The sequence below is a fragment of the Echiichthys vipera genome (assembly GCF_963691815.1).
Source record: "Echiichthys vipera genome assembly, chromosome: 9".
NCBI classification, from domain to species: domain Eukaryota; kingdom Metazoa; phylum Chordata; class Actinopteri; order Perciformes; family Trachinidae; genus Echiichthys; species Echiichthys vipera.
In genome coordinates this window covers 20,843,103-20,860,539 of record NC_139834.1, presented here as the reverse complement: position 1 = coordinate 20,860,539, position 17,437 = coordinate 20,843,103, and the positions used below count along the sequence as shown (strand labels likewise).

Genomic DNA, 17,437 nt, shown 5'->3' with positions numbered 1-17,437 from the left:
CACGACCAGTGGGCAGCAGAATGTTGCTTCATATACTTTATCGATCATGTCTGGTTTTATGAAAAGAAAAAGAAAGAAAAAAACTGTGGAAAGGTTAAAGTTTATTAGAGTACACTGTGAATCCTAAACCCCTCACCTAATGATCCACGTGACAGCAGTCACATTAACTTTCCTACAACATCAAAGGTAATTCCCCTAATTAACCTGAGACCAATGCAGGCGAATGCAAAGTTATGTTTATAGGCTGCCGCAGCTATCAGGTGCTACTCAAATTACTTATGAATGTGCTGAGACTCAGAAATGTAAACCAAATGATAAAATAGACATGCACATCAATTTCTCCACTTTAAACATTTTATTACAGACAAAAGAAAACAAAAGAAGTATTTGTGACACAAAATGAATCTAATGCTGGTACACTGGTATTGCACCAACAGCATTTCTGAAAAAAATATTTATTATTCTAATAATCATGTTGTTTGATCAATAATAATAATAATAATAATAATAATAATAATAATAGTAATGCACCCTGATGAAAATAAGCCAAAATGTTATACTTCATATCATTCATAAATAGATGTGAAACCTGCAACCAAATTAAATAGAATGACCATATTGTAAAACATATGATATCCAACAAAACAAAATGGGTTCTCTCATCACTGGCTTTACAAATTAAAGAAGTACATTTGGCAGGTTTATACACAAACTTAAAATATCTACCCCCATGACTGTCCCTCCGAAACGCAAATCCTGCTACAGTGAAAAAACAAAATATCTTCAGAATTTTTTTTTCTTCACAAAAAATGATAAAGATGAGTTCAACACAATTCTAAAACACCTAATAAAACTAGTCAAAAACTTTAAAACCCACTGTTATGTTTTTTTTTCTTTAGTAACATTTCACATTTAGCAACTTTTTTTTATTCACCTGTACAAGTGGTGTCAGGACTAAGGGTGGGTGGGGTTACATGTGGAGGGTTGGGGGGGGGGGGGGGGGGGGTCCTTATTGACCGAGAGGGGGAGGAGCTAAAAGGAGAGGTATCAACCTTTGACCTCTACAGTTCTGTAACGTCCTGAGGCCATGTGAAGAGAGTGACACTCTCGATCAGATCTCCGCCAGTTACGGAGGAAATGGAGCATTTTACAGTCTTTGCGTTTCTCTCTCATTTGGAGAAAAAACAAGACCAGTGAAAACAGTTTCAACACAACTTTTAGTGTGTGTATTCCCTCACTGAATCCGCTTGCACGCAAATCACATAACCAAAACGAAAAGAATGTTAAAGAAAGCAAGGGACTGCAGCTAAATACATAGATAAGAGGGATCCATTTTGGTGATATTTACAATCACTCTGTGAGAAAGAAAGGAAAAGAGGGAGTCCTTTACTAGGGGGCGAGGATGATTTACAAATGTTCTTAAGTGTATGTGACTATCTTCATTATAATTTTTCTTTGCTGTTACTCAGTCGAGGTGTTTCAGTCTGTCCTGAAGTACATCTGCCCCTGCTGAGGTGACTATATTCTAGTTTTCTGCATTCGCTTTACTACCCAAGACCCCTACACTTTGAGTATGCTTAGAGCATTTCATCTCCCCAATGAGGGCAGTCCATGGCAAACACAGAGTAATGGAGTGAAGAGGAGAGAGAGCATCTTTAAAAAATTCAAAACAGAATGAGAAGACATTTTTTTGGTCTTCATTTCCAGTATGTTGGCATGAGCTTAAAGCTCACTGCCCCCGCAAAAAAATGGAAAGTTCACTGAAATAAAAGAGAGAGAGAAAAAAAGAGAGAAGTGCCTCAGGCTTCTGGCCGATCTAAGTGCTTGGCAAATAGGTGAAGTTACTGTAGCAGTCTTTGGGATTTTCAAAATCCGTCACACAAAAAAGGAAAGAAAAGAAAAAGAAAATGGTTTAGAAGCAGATACATCAATGATGTTGTCGTTATGGTGGAAAGCTCCCTGGAGTCTGACATTTGGAGGTCTTTCAACTTCAAGTGAGGTAGAGAGGCTTGTCCCGAGCTCCCATGCCACTGCTGAGGAAAAAGAAACTGTATTTTAGGTCTCATATTATGCTCATTTACAGGTTCATTATTTGGGGTTTGTAGTAGAACTTGTTTCCATTAATGTAAAAAAAAGAAAACCTTGTTTTTTATATATTTTTTTTAGCGATCTAACTGAATATACCTGTATTCACCCTCTGTCTGAAATGCTCTGTTGTAGCACCTGTCTCTTTAAGCCCCCCTCCTGAAAAAGCCCAGTCGGTTCTGATTTGTCAGCATTTTCAAGTCTACCGCATCTGCGCTCTCTGTGTTTCTGCATTGTCACTGCAGCCCGGGAATGACTGTAACGGCACTGTCTATGTATATTATAGTTGTGACATCACAACTGTACAGAAGTCCTAGTTTTAAAGGTACAGTTTCTCAATACAGGCTGTGTGCATTTCCCTGGGGATTTATTTTTTTGATACGTTCACAGTTTTTACACAGTATTTACCTTGACTGGCTTTATAATAAAAAATAAATCTCTCTTTCAACAAAATGGGACCTTTGGTGTATGTCTGGATACATGTGAATATAAAAAAATGACTACATGCATTTCCGTTTATCCTATATTTCGGCGGGAAATCCCAGTGTGATGATGAAATCTATTCCAAGGAAGAACTGTCTAAGAAAGGAGCTCCAAACAAACATTGAAGCTGGCAACAGACATCAATCAGAATAAAGAAAATACTAAAGTCAGAATTTGCAGATCACTTGGTACTCGAAATGTCAAATACAAAGTCTGTTCTCCAGTTATCTTTTACCGACAAACTGTACGCTCCAAAACTCCAAAATACTATGATCTGACACTGAGGGAGAAGGTTTAAGCAAAGACTCAAGCTACTTCAAAGAGCATCAAACATGATTTGACCCAGGCTTGATCCCATTTGACATACAGATGAATCAGCTCTAAATACAGGAGATACTGACTCCCAGCTCGGCTGCCTCTCAGAATAGCAACGGCAAGTTTCAGGTGTGAGACACAACATTCCTCTTGTACCTGCTTGAATAGCTTGATTCAATAAGGCAATGTGTGCTGAGCGAAACACAGGGAAACTTAATTGGATGTCACACTTTCTCCGAGCTCTGTAATAGCATTGTTCTACTGCTGCATTACTCATTTCAATTTCAAGGAGATGCTTTGCCTTAGCAGAGAAATCGCAGTTTATGATTAATACTGTCTGAGTCTTTGAGTGTGAAAGTGAAGTGGTTTAGAGCAGCTCATTTGGAAAATGAGTAACTGTCAGACAACTGCTTACTATTCTCAACAATCAAATGTCCTGGATTGGATTTACAGAGGCAGAGACATTTTCATCCTTGACCAACTTTTCAATGTGATTTCTTCTTTTAACCATCATGTTAATCATAAAACATTCACTACTAGCCATAGAAATGGCATAAGTAGAAAGGAGTGTTGCAGCTCATCGAGGAAGAGAGCACACACAGCTCCTGAGATGGTCCCTGTAGTAGTGGAATTAGCAAGATACCTAGCTAACTAGCTAATTAGCTAACTAGCGAGCGGCTGGCAATTCGGTTTACAGACCTTTTCAAAGATGTAAATATAAACATTCTAAACGTGTTCTAGTTTATTTCCTATTGCAGTGAATGTGAATGACATCAGCTGACAGGAAGTTAACAAGGACCAAAGCTGTTGCCTAGCTTGAAAAGGTCTATATGGAAATTAGCCTATTGCAAGGGCAATGGTATTGATAAAAACGGCCGCTGCTCTGACAACTCTGTTACGTTGATTTAAGTGAGAATGTCCTTTCTACTCATTATATTTCTATGCTACTACCAATGCACAACATGTGATGAGCTCACCCGCAGTGGTTGGGTCCACAGTCCCTGTTGCAGTACTCACTGTCCCAGTCAGGATTCTGGCCATGCACTGGGTTGGGGGCCCCTGGAGACTGTGATCCCCCAACACTGTTCTGGTAATCAGCCTGAATATGGGAGAATCCCTGTAGATCGAAGAAGAGGGAGAGGAGAGAGGAGAAGAGGTTATATCGTTCTAGCTTTGTGAAGGCCAGCCATTAGAGTTTGCTGAGCCATGATGCTGTATGACGCCAAATGTTGTTGTGGTCTTTATCAGTTGTTCTTTAGTTTAGTGATGAATAGCACTTTTTTTTCATTTTCATAAATGCCAGACCAACCTGTTGGCTGAGAGGAGGGGAATGCAGCGACGCCTGGAGCCCCATTTGGTGTGAGATGATTGGCTGCGACTGCTGCATGCGGATTGGCTGGTTGAGCAGGGAGCTCTGATGCAGGGAGAGTTGGGCGTGGGGGTGCAGAGGTGGGCTGATCTGGAAAGGAGCTGGGGGAGAGGCACTCATGCTGGGCGGCAGCATCTGGGATTGGCTGAGGGTCTGGGCCAGGGTGTGGCGGGGCGGCCCTGCGTAGCTCTGGAGGTCTGACAGGGGAAAGGAGCCCGGCGGGCCCAGGTAGGGTGAGGAGGGCTGGGGGGGCACGCTGTATAGGGGCTGCTTCGGGGGCAGCATGTGGGAGGGCTGGCTGGTCTGCTGGGCACTTTTTGGTTCAGGGTCATTGTATGTCTGTGGATGAATAAAACAGAATATTATTAAGTTGACTAACTTCAATTAATTACATGCAAATCATCATCACATCAATCATCATTTATCAAGCTCTGATCACAACACATCTCCTCTCTCGTACTATAATCGCAACATCCATTACACTTAAAACAAAACCCGACCTGTAACTTAAAGGGAAATTCCGTTACTTATCAGTCAACCTGGTTCTTACTACACAGCAGGTAAGTCAGCCAAGTTGAAAAGGAAGTAGTGGGCTGTTTGCTACAACAGCTGCAGGGATTTCCAAGGGACTACTATGTGTATTTACTTTTTTGTTGGACTCACATATACAAGGTTTTTTAAAAGGAGCAGTTTGAGAAACAGGCTTGGTCGCTTTCTTGCTCACAGAAAGATGACAAGATTGACAGAGCCAGGCTAGCTGTTTCCCCTTGTTTGCTAAGCTAAGTTAACCATCGCTTGACTTCAGCTTCATATGACACAATAATGGTTTCGATCCTTTTATCTAACTCTTGGCAAGAAAGTGAATTTCCCCGCAATGTTCAACTCTTCCTTTATGAAATAGTCATAACTGAAAAATATATGAGAGAAACACCCAGGTTGAGAAATACCTTTCTCACTACTGATCGATTCTGTCAAAACTCTCTGCTTCTCTACAAAGCAGCTGACAGGGTAAATGCATGTTTCTTGCTTGCCTGGTGCAGCTGTCTAATATAGTCTTAACAGGACAGTTGACACTCAAAGCTCCTAACAGCAAATCCGTTTCAGCGTCTTGATGCTCACTGTGTAATATATATGTCTATCCTGAGCCTGACAGCTTTCACTTCACACACATGTACGACAAGGTGACAGGTGGGGGAAACAGGGTCAAGGCTGAAAATAGATGCAGTGCTTTGAAGGAAAACACCAAATTCCACCAAAACCACCAAAACTTGACCTTTTTCTCGTTTTGGAAAGCATCAGGTGTAGCACCTACAAAGTACACCCACCTCCACCTCCGCCCCGCCCCACCCTCTCCAGGCCCTGATGATGAGCTGTCAGATTGCTCATCTCCAGCCATCAGTGTTGATTAGAAGGTAATGGAGCCCATTTGTATGAATAGAGCTTGGGCCGGGGTAATGATCAATAGATACCTTGACAGATAGATGGGAAAAAAGGAGAGGGACACACATTCTCACACACACACACACGCACACACACACACACACACACACACACACACACACACACACACACACACACACACACACACACACACACACACACACACACACACACACACACACACACACACACACACACACACACACACGCACACACACACAAGCACACACACACACATGCACACACACGCACACACATATATGCAGGAGCCCAGGCAGAGAAATGAGGCTGTTTGCCTGCAGAACAAATGGAATGACAAAAGGAATCTTCCCCGCACTACATTGTATGTTGTTAATACAAGACGGCACTAAACAATGCAATCCACAGCCCTCCTTCTTGCCTTTCCTTATTCCCAGTGCAACTATGCTGGTGCATACAAGACGCCATCATTCACTGAGCAAAAAGGATGTCGTAGATCTGAATTAGCTGGAAGGTGTCAGAAGTGGAAACAGCAGAAAAGCCTATGATTGCTGGCTTTGATTTGGATGTACTTCCTGTTGTAGATGGAAGAAATCGATGATCTAATACATGACACAGGTGTCTGTTGGTTTGAGACACCATTTATGGTTTGTATCTTCTAACAATACATATAAAACGTAAACCTAATATTATGTATAGCACATGAGGGAGCAATCATTTTCCATCCTCCATCTCTCATAGATGTTTTGGCCATATGCTTGGGCTGACCCCTCCCCCAACTATATCACCATACCAACTACAATCCCCAACCCCCAACATCTGCGCCCTATGGAAATCAGGTATTGTTCCAAGTACGGCCTGCTCTTTTGCATCAGATGCCCCCACCCTCTCCTCCACCACCACCATCAACACCACATCATCCCAAGGAAGCCCCACCCAGCCCATTAGCAGGGATTTTCTATCCAATCCATCACCAGTTTCAGCCAGGACCTGTGTGTCATAAGAGTTACCTTGGAAACCAGACTGGCTCGGTACGCGGCCAAGGCTTTCAGGTACTCTTTCTTAGCCGCCTCGGTTTTCCTCTTGTACGCCTGTGAAGAGAGAGAGAAAAAAAATCAAAACGAGTGGCTTTGGTTGAGGGGAGAGGTTGACATGCTTATAAATGTGCAGACACACATGTCTGACTCTCAGTACACACACACACACACATACTTTTATCTAACACTTTTTTATACACATCAAATACACACACACACCCTTAATGTTTCCCTTTCCATCAGAACCAATGGTACAGAACACCTCTATTTCCTCATCACAGCGCTAAAACTCCCTCATCTCAATGTGTCTCCATCTATCGTAGCAACACATCATTTCCATTTCAATCCACCTAGAGAAATGAACTGGAACTCTCTCTCTCTCTCTCTCTCTCTCTCTCTCTCTCTCTCCCTCTCTCTCTCTCTCTGTACATTAGGATGTGATCAGGATGCCTGTGTATGACTTTTGTTTGAAACCACCTTCCATGTTGTTAGTGTGATACACAAACCTCTATTGCCATACAACTAACTGCTGCTACTGTTGTGTTTGAATGGGTTTGAACTCAGTGTGTTTGCACAAAGAATGTGGGCTCATGAGAGCGTATGGATGTGTGTTTTTGCATGCATGTGTTTGCACGCAGGTCGTATTTGCAGGTATTGTCTGTGTAGGAGTTTCTGAATGTCTTAGTGTCAATTAGCTATAAGCACTATAGGCAAACTCATGTCTATTATGCAAAAAAAGATAGAAGAGAGAAGTATGTATGTCAGTAGACAACCAAAGTAGGTAATTTTTTTAATACGTATTTTTTTTTCATTAAGCAAAGGAAACCAAACTCAAATGTTTAATGTTGTTGAGACGCAAACAACCACACAAGACGTTTGCCTGAATGAAGTTGCATTTAAAAAAGAAGAAATTACTAATTTGATGATACAAGCTTTCATTACTTGACAACTTTCAATACTTGGTGGTCTGGACACATTTAGTCTGGTACAGCAAAAAAAAAAAAATGCTTGACATGTATGCTGCAGAACTGATACTCCAGAAGAAACAGTTTCGAAAATCTGGTGCTTTTAAAATACACATAATTTATGAGAATACTGTCTTTACGCAGTCTCCTTTCTGAAAAGTAAAGCTTCCTCATCCCAAGAGAACTGCAAAAGAAGCTAACAACTGTAGTTTCACTTGGAGTTAAATACCCATAATACAAAACACCATGACCTGCTTAAACTCAGTCATCATTAGCAATTCCTACCTATTACTACTGAGCTGGAGATGATGTTAAATAGCTACAAAAACAATATACTACTCTTCCTGGATAGCCAAGATGCCCTTCAGCTGAATCCAAGGACGAGACGAGTGAGTGTGTGTGTGTGTGTGCGCGTGTGTGTGTGTGTGTGTGTGTGTGGGGGGGGGGAACACTAATTCTGTATTCTAGGCAGGATCAAAATAGCAGGTGAGAGATATAAATAAAGAGAGTGGAAATGAAAACTTCACACATCCCTGCTTGTCAGAGAGCCAATGAAGATGCATGGTTTCGAGGTATCTGCTATGGAGGCATGGGGGACACAGGAAGTGTGGACCGTATCTGGGCGTGGGGGTTTGTGGAGTTTTATTTTGGCAAAGGAGATGATTTTCACTTTTTGCCCTCTATATTTTTGGAAAGTCCTTTTTTAGTTTTGGACACTGCGCTGCTGAAAATGTCTGAAGATTGGAAACAAGTAGAACACCGATGAGGGTGTATTCATATGTGTATTCATATCTGTTTGCAGGTGTGCACTAGCATGTTAGTATGACTGAATCTATGTGAGTATGACTGAATCTACCCTCTAAATGAAATATCAGTCCTAGACTCCGGAAACTCTCCCCAGGTGCGCTTATATTTTTCCCACATTGACCATTACTTGCCTGTAAAATGTCCAACTTTGTTAGTCTCAGGCTGTTTTACGACTGCTGTTGCACAGACCCCTCCCCCACCCTTCCCCTCCTTCCTTTAGCTTGAATTAAATTTAGAAAGAAAATCTTTTTTATGAGAGTCAGGGGAGTGGGGATAAACGGATGGATTATCTTTAGAAAGAGAAGAACTAGCTCATTAAGGTGAGCTGTATCTCACAGTGATGTTCTGGTAATTACACACTACACAGCACATAATGCCAGGGAGAAGGCTGCTCGCCTGCTGCAGCACACATGCCATCTACTGGTTAGACTAGAATGTGTGTAGTGAGTGTATGTGCATGTATCTACATGTGCTACTTTCTGTGTAAGCATAGAAGCTATATGTAAGAGTACTACATTTGCCTACATGCAGGTAATAGTGGTTCCTTCCACTTAAAACGTTCTGTTTTGGGCGGTCAGTAACATGTACCTGCTTCTGTTCCTCTCCTAGGCTGTCCCACATGGAGGCCACGATCTTGGAGACGTCCCCGAAGGTAGCGTTGGGGTTTTGGCCCTTGATGGCTGCCTGGGTGTCTCTGAAGAAGAGCGCGTAGGCCGACACAGGTTTCTGTGGCTCGTTGGGGTCCTTCTTCTTCTTCTTCTTTTGAGGTTTGGGTTTGGGCTTCATCATTTCTGCTGAGGCCCGCTTCTCACTGCTTATCTGGAGGCAGAAAGAAGGACGAGAGAGAGACGAGAGAAAAAGAGACAAAGACATTTCTGGTCATAAATCAGCTGATGAAAACAACTCTTTTGTCGCAGATAGAAGATTGAAGAATCATTCAGCGTATTTATGGGCATGATGCGTTGACTGGATAAGCTACTGTAGATTTTTGCCAGGTTACTTATATCTACGTATTAAAAAAACCTGAGCGTTAAACACTGTGACGCTCAGCATCATTGAAACAGCCTAATAGAACATTCAATTAATGCTGAAGAGAGGGCGAAAGCAACAGAGTTCTGTGAAGAGCAGCTGCAGCTTTTTCTGGGAAAAGAAAACAGATCAATTTACGGACATGGCTGAGTGAAGACCAACAGGACGTCAGTGAGACAGGTTAGCCTCTCGGGTGCTCGAGGGGGGTAGGGAGGTATAGTTCAGGAGAAACTGGTCAAACATCATGGCTAGCGGGGAGAGAGTCCCGGCAATTTGGTATCACTTTATCAGCTCTTAAATCACTGGATTTATGGCTATGTTCAGATTAGCTTTCAATCTTAATTTTGTCTCTTTCATGTAGATCACAAACAATTCAACTCCACTTTCTGTGGAAACCATAAAAAAAAGATTATATCTATATTTTTCATAGGATGTATTGGTTTGTCAACAATAAGTCAGTGCAATCTCACTACATTTTCAGGAGGCGAAAACTGCTCACATCTGTGCGATGCACTCAATCCAATACACATGAATACATTTTCATTTTCCGTGCAAGGCTTTGACGGGGAGTCAAATCCAGGTCACCTGATCCTGGTTGTGATTCTATATGGAAATTGCCTTCTTTGCTGAGGAGAGAACACATCAAGCACGGGGGAAGGAGGGAGAGGAAGGGAGTGGGGAGTGAGAGAGGGAAAGATAAGGAGAAAGAGAGAGAAGTGGTGCAGCTGAGGGAGGATGGCGAGAAAGAAGTGAAGGCTTGATGTTGCCATTAGTATCAGTGAAACATCAGTTAACCTGATTTCTTGGTTGCTATAAAGGCAGGAAATAACAATCCAATTTCCATCCATATAATAGAAGTTATAATGACGTACTGAATATATAATGATAGACACTGGTATTATGTCAAATGAGGATGTTTATGCACACTATTCATGGACGAGGGCTTAAGGAGAGTTACTTAAATATTGCTTTGAGTGAAGTAAAGTTTTTTTTTTTATCTCTAAGGCCAAGTTCCTATTTCATCAGGTTGCATTTTAGAAATTTGAAACAGCTTTGAACATTCTCTTTCATAATCCACTGATCCTGACTTTCAGTGTTAAAACTCAGCAGGAGGGAGAACAAACCATGAAAAAGATTTGTCCCTGTGCGAGTATCAAACAGCAACTTGAGGACATTTAAAGACGTTCACATCCATCTAATGCATACTTATCACGGGATTAGGCAACAGTCATGTTTCCCCCTTTAACTGTCAATTGGAAGAGAGGAAATGACTGCCTTTGAAAATCACATTGTTTCAGCAAAGCAATTGCAGACAAACAACACACTGTATTCCACACAGCATGAAATTAACTAATCAAAATTCAAGGTCCAGGAGCACATTTGGCAGCTAAAGAAAAACTTCAAAATGGCTTTTGTGGTGTGCGGAAATGAATGGATGTTCTCATTCAGGGGGATGCGAAAGTATTGCTTGTCTATTTCACAGCTTACAGGTAATATTCTTTTTTTTGTGTGTGAGTATGCCTGGTTTCATTAAAAAATAATCATCCCTCACTTTTAGGCAATGAGGCAGAAGACAGGCATTTGAAACGACATCTGTTCCACTCAAGCCTTTGAAGTGAAAATAGAATAAACTGAAGGTAGAGCTAATGGAATGACAAAATAGGAAAAAAAGAAGGCTAAATAATCTGCAGGAAAATTCACTTGTATTCATACAGAGCGATGACACACAACAGCTTGCAACTACATGCAATCAACCACAAATGAAAAAACAAACCAGGGGCATGTTTTTTCATTTGTATATTTATATTCCTCTCTAACTGCACGAAATTCATGTTTGTGAACTTATAGGAGGCCAGATGACATATCCACGAAATTGAAAGAAAATAATAGAGACGGCTCAACACACAGAACCTCTAAAAAGATTATAATAAACCAAAAATACATAATCATTCTGGCACTTTTTTATTTTCTCTCAGCCTGTCTAATCAACATGTATTGCTGTCATATTGTTTCCCAGAAGACCTTCAGAAAAAAAAACCCATGGGTGGGTTTGAACTTTACTGTATTAAGGGCAATTAGAAATAATCTAAGAAATGTTCAATGTGTTTTTATTTTACTGGTCTAGAGCTGACTCGAAGTTAGAGGGAAAAGTGAATATGCTGAATTTGACTGTCTCACTCGAATCCAAAATATCTAAGTTTTAAGAAGTAGACAGTCTTAAGTGCCGAAACGACAGACACAGTCTGTTTAAATATATATATATATATATATATATATAACTAAAAGGACACATTTTTTAGATATCCTTTATCTTGAATGTCCAAAGTTTCCCTGCTTATCAAGTAATTTTGCAAAAAATAGTTTTCAAGGCTAGTCTATAGAAATCTCACCTCTGCCTACCACATTGGCAGATTTTTCCATTGATGATAGCAAATTTATTTAGATTATTGTATTCATTTGAAGGAGGAGGTTCTTTTTTTTCCCAATGACTTTTTGGAGTTTATGTGACCTCAATAAAGTTTCAGATATTCAGATATTGGCTATTATGTAAATAAAATGATGCACTATTATTACTTTTTATATTACTTTTGTTTCTTCTCCTTAATCACAAACATAATCATCAGTTTGGTTTTATCTGATGGCTAATACAAATTATTACTGGCAGATAAACAAATATACACCATGTATGAAATATAAAGCTTATTTTCATTGCTTTTCTCATACAGGTTTCAGAGAACAGTAATGATTATGACAGCTGTTGTCAGTTGAGAAAAAAGTCCCATCCCTTATTCATAACGCAACATATTGTGGCAGCACTGCATGCTGGTCTATTTTCTGATACTGCCAGTGGAGAGATTGGTATCTGGTCCTCTTCGACGATGGATTTCTCTCTGTGTGACTGTTGATTCAAAATGTTGAGTCTGTGAAGTAATTCTTTGATTCTGATGTGCTGACAGTGTATCCTGACGTTTAAAATTCATATTTTAGATTGATGGGCATTTATCTCCTGTCCTGCATCACTGTAGTTGTGCTGGAGATATCTGGATGTGACAGGATGTAATTTTTTCTACCTTTGGTCAGATATCCTCAGCAACAGGAAAAATATATGTAAACACTCTGAATAATAGACTTGTCGACAATATGCAAGCTACAGTACGTTGCTTAAAGGAGTTTTCTCCCAACCCGACCCCTCCATGCAGATGTCCCGATCCTCCAGTAGGAGTCACTGCTGCAGTTAAGTTTACTTATTTAGCCCCAAATCAGAAATGTGTCTCATAAATATAAATATGGAAATATCCATTAAGCTTCCAAGTGACTGAGGAGCAGGCTTCATTGCCTAATTATTCACTGGTATCAGAAGTGTCGGCAGGGTGAGGGAAAGGCTGTGCGGTCACGACAGTTACGTGAACTGCAGCAAACACGTGCAGAGGTCTGCTTTAAGCCATTGTCTTCTTCTGCTCATCCTGCTCTACTTTAACTGTAGCTTGTGAGCTGAACCACAGACACATTTCGGGTGAAAACGTGGCAATGAAGATGCATTATCAGGATAATCCATCGCATAGAAAAAAACACAACAATTTTAGATTAATAAAAAAAGAATCCATTTATTCCATGTGTAAAGGGGGAAACATTTAAAGTCAAGGACCATTTACCATCCAGGGCATTTACAGACCATGTACTACTAGAGACTACAGTGTTAATACAACGTCTTGATTTTTATCATAAATAGCAAACAATATTTTTTTCTTGCAATATTACTTTGAAAAATACAGATATGTTTTGTTTTTCTTTAATAAACCATTTTTTATTCAATATAATCAAATTCACATCTCAAATTGTGAATTTGAGCAAATATTCAATCATTGAGCAAATATTCAATCATTCGAGACTATTATTATTATTATATTATTATTATTATTATTACTATTATTATTATTATTATTATTATTATTATTGAGGTTTAATGAGACCAGAAGATGTAAAATATTATTTTCTCTTCAGTTTCTGCTGCTTTTATCCACACAAGAGGACACACTGCCAATTTACAGAGCAGATCAACACTGACAAACAAATTCGGTTTGGTGAAAAACAGCATTTAGCTGTTAGAAGCTAGGTAGCTAGGTAAGAAGACCATGTCGTGTACTGAGCAGTGCAATCTAAATATATTTTGTACCCAAGTTTCTAGTTTACTAGCAAAACACTGAGCTATAGTGTCAGCCTGAGCTTGCTCATCCCATCAGCGTTTCTGTTGTATGAGGGGTGGTGGATGTGGAGAGACAGATAGGGAGGAGGGGGTAGCTGTAATTCTGAATGGACAGCACTGCACTGGCAAGACAAGATTAGAATTGACAGCCTGATAACTGCGTCACTATCAAAACAGCAGAGAGAGAGAGAAGAGAGAGAGAGAGAGAGAGAGTGAGAGGGGAGTGAGAGGGGAGTGGGGAGTGTGAGATGCAAAGGAAAAGAGAAAGAGAGAGAGTTGATATAGAGAGAGCAGATAAAATGAGGAGGGGAGATGGAGTGATATAGAGAGAAGAGGTCTGATAACAAAAAGAAGGACATGCGCAGACGCAGAGACTGACAGAGTTTTAGAGACATGAAAATTAGACAATAAAATCAGGTAATAGTATGGGGAGAGTATAAAAGTGTTTGTCCAATCACAGCCTCTTGAATATATGCATCATCATCATCACATTCACCGCGCAGCAAAATGGAGAGTGCTGCGCGGCGTATCGATTTCAAAAAGCCATAAAAACAGGAACTACTCAGAGGTGACACGCAGATACACTTTCTCTTTACAGTGATGGTCATTACAGCAAAGCATGATACAGAACACAACACCAAATCAAATATGAATGCAATCCCACGTCCAAAGTCTATAACACTTTTGTGGATTTTCAAGCCAAACAACTGTAAAATAAGAATATACACACAAGCACTGGCTGTCAGTGTGTTGTACAGTCTGCGGTAACAGAGTAAGTGTGCAAGCATCAACAGAGAAAACACGATAAACCAATTTTAACGTGCTAGTTTTTGCAAGGAAATGTTGTCTGAATGTGCACTGGACTGAAGAATGAGCCAAAGTACAAGCAGCGCTCCTCAGCAGCCGAGTGATATAAAAGAGGCTCTTTAAACAGCAGTTCAAGAACATCAATCAAAGACCGGCAGTAAAATAATCTTTGATCAATGAATGACTTGGGGGGGGGAAGCCAGTAAAAGTAGTTTTAACTAGGGGACTTTTTCCAATTATGAGACCACATTTAACAGAAGATTATGACATGCAGTATATTTGAATTAAAAATGGCATTCAGCTGTGGTTGAAGTACTATGACTGTGTCAGGAGTTTGAAAGAAACTATGAAAGGAGTGTGAAATTACGCTCTATGTAATGGTCTCAAAAATTCCCACAATGGAAAGAAAAGAAATGTCGAAACACTACTTTCTCTTAATTAATTCCACAATACATTGATGTCAAAAATTACAGTCATCCAACACTACACCAGTGACCAAGTGGGAAACTCCGAGGCTGAGAAGTGAAGCCATCACAGAAGTGTCAAAAAACTCAGTTCCTCAGATAGCCACTTGAGGCTGGCTCCAAAAAGTGTCAATCCCCACAGAAACTCATGTTAGAATACAACATTACAACAGAAACATGTTTACAGCCTTGTGCTATAAAACATTTTTGGTCTCTTTAGCCAATTTCCCTATTCATGACGACTGTACAGGGAAAGATTTCTTTTTATATCTCACCCATTTAAATGAAAGCTATTCTTACCTTTCTGGCAATTTTACATTTTTCTTTTGTAATCCTAAAATGCTTCTAGTAAGCGTTTGGCACACTAAAATGTAAAGAAATCCACCAGGTGTTAAAACTAATCAATATTCAATTCTCCTATATTTCTGATAAAAGTCTGACCAACCATTTTATCCAGTCCAAATAAAATTATTTGCAGAGCATCCTGCCTGTCATCCGTCTCTCCGTTTCACTTGCACTGCTCATGCTACTACTAGCGAATTTGGGGTAGGTCGATCCCCCCCGAATTCGGGAGGTTCCACTTTGACAGGCATTCCAGTGCACTTTGCCTAGTTGGAGGTCCAAAACTTGCTTTTAACTGCTTTAAAGGCTTACAATTTTGCATAACTAAAGGATGTCCGCTTTGAGTGACAGGTGGATGTCATATCACAGGTAGCATAGACTGCAGGCCTGCTGCAGCTTCATCCTCTGAGTGGAGTCAGGCGGCAAGCACTGCCAAGATGTTTGATAGCTGGTGTCACCTACGCTGAGCTTCACAGGGGCTCTTCAGAAACTTATGGGTGACATCACCGAGACTACGTCCTTTTATACAGTCTATGGTTCTACTACACGCTAGGAAAGGACGGCGTGAGGGGAGGGATATTGAGTTGGTTGCAATCTGAAACCTCGCCACTAGATGCCACTAAATCCTACACGCTGCTCCTTAAATGTATTGAAGTCAACAAAAATGTAGTTTTATTGGTCATCTTTAAACCTGCCATAACTACTTTCTTTTAGCTACTGTTTTCTTTTTTTCTTTGAGATTTCTTTGCATTAGTAAAACAAAAAAATGTGTTTCTGATACAGTGGAATAAATCTCTTCAATTGCACAAACATGGACCTCTCCGCACTAACATACTGGAGAGAAGCACAGCTTAGTGCAGCTGTTACAGACTCTAAGCCTTTGTGGGTTTATAAATAGATAAATGGCCATGGTTAGAGAAGCAGCAGTGAGAATAATGTAATTTCAAGATGCCATATATAATTTTTGTGCAATTTTCACCACCAGATATAACTCGCAGCCTTAAAGGAAAAAGTGGCTTCCTGATGGTTGTGTAGTGCAACAAAACCGCAGAGCAAAAAGTTATTGTGGCACACGTCTTTCATGAGCGGCTACAAAGTCAGGAGGTTTAAAAATGTAAAAGCATGTCTGTCAACGAAACCATCCATCCAGTTGTTTTTTGGTAGGTTACAGGCGGTACGGAGACATATGATAAATGATGAATACTATTCAAAGTTTTTGTAACATCACGTATTTGAAATTACAATATTCGCCTTCTCTACTTGACTGTATGAAGAATAGATGCTGCAGTGGGTTTTTTGGGGAGAACGTAAGCAAGTCTTTGTTGAGTTTCCATAATCAGGATAGGGGATCATGTGGGCTTTCATTTGGGTAATTATGACATGCATTTCGTTGCTATTTAGATATCGGTTTCACCTCACATTTCAAAGTGCCCCCGTGCTGTCAAGACTGTGGCCTTACAAAATGTTGGCAGGCATGATGAGAATGTAAACAGAGCTGTTTGAGATCTGAATGATTCAACTTTCTCTAAACTAAGACTGTCTGTAGACTTCATGGACGCAATCCAAAATACAATGCTTGTTAAAATTCCTTGAATATTATACAATGTGTGATAGTCAAATTAAACTACAAGTGTACTATAAATTCTCCATATCTTATACCTGTCAATTATTTTACAATCAACCCTGTCTGGTATATGTGCATTTCCATCATCTGGTTAACCATGAAGGCTTGATGGATTACAATATGTCTTAAAGTATATACTGTGCCCTACTCATCTGGAAGCGATTACAGCTCCATGTCAGACTGCCCATCTGTAAGCAATGAGCAGGACTGCATGTCAAAGCCGCTGCACAGATCTTTGAGTAGAACCAGACACTTGTCCAGAGAGCAGCACTCATCAAATAAAAATACAGCCCGGCCCAAACAATAATGAACCGGAAGTGCGGATTCGTGATCGTGATCTAAAAGACATGAAAGGACATCAGTGGGAGCCGTATAGACCTGATCCATAAAGAGCCCATTATGGAATTTGTATCCAGTTCTGGTACCGTGCCATTACAAATATACAAGCTCTTTATGATGTGGAGTATTTCATTAGTGTTTTTTAAAC

The 17,437-nt window shown here is 40.3% G+C and overlaps 1 protein-coding gene across 2 annotated transcripts in view; it reads right to left on the bottom strand.

Annotated features, from left to right (window-relative positions):
- Window positions 1-1,006: 1,006 nt before the first annotated feature.
- Window positions 1,007-17,437, bottom strand: part of LOC310951440 (TOX high mobility group box family member 2-like) — an 81,780-nt gene continuing 65,349 nt past the window's right edge. For both annotated transcript variants that reach the window (XM_083919654.1, XM_083919655.1), the window contains 5 exons: window positions 9,069-9,299; window positions 6,682-6,762; window positions 4,193-4,591; window positions 3,861-4,000; window positions 1,007-2,033 (listed from right to left, as the gene is read on the bottom strand). In XM_083919654.1, coding sequence (XP_083775780.1) covers window positions 1,991-2,033; window positions 3,861-4,000; window positions 4,193-4,591; window positions 6,682-6,762; window positions 9,069-9,299 — 894 coding nt within the window. In that variant the 3' untranslated portion in view covers window positions 1,007-1,990. The remainder of the gene's footprint in view (window positions 2,034-3,860; window positions 4,001-4,192; window positions 4,592-6,681; window positions 6,763-9,068; window positions 9,300-17,437) is intronic.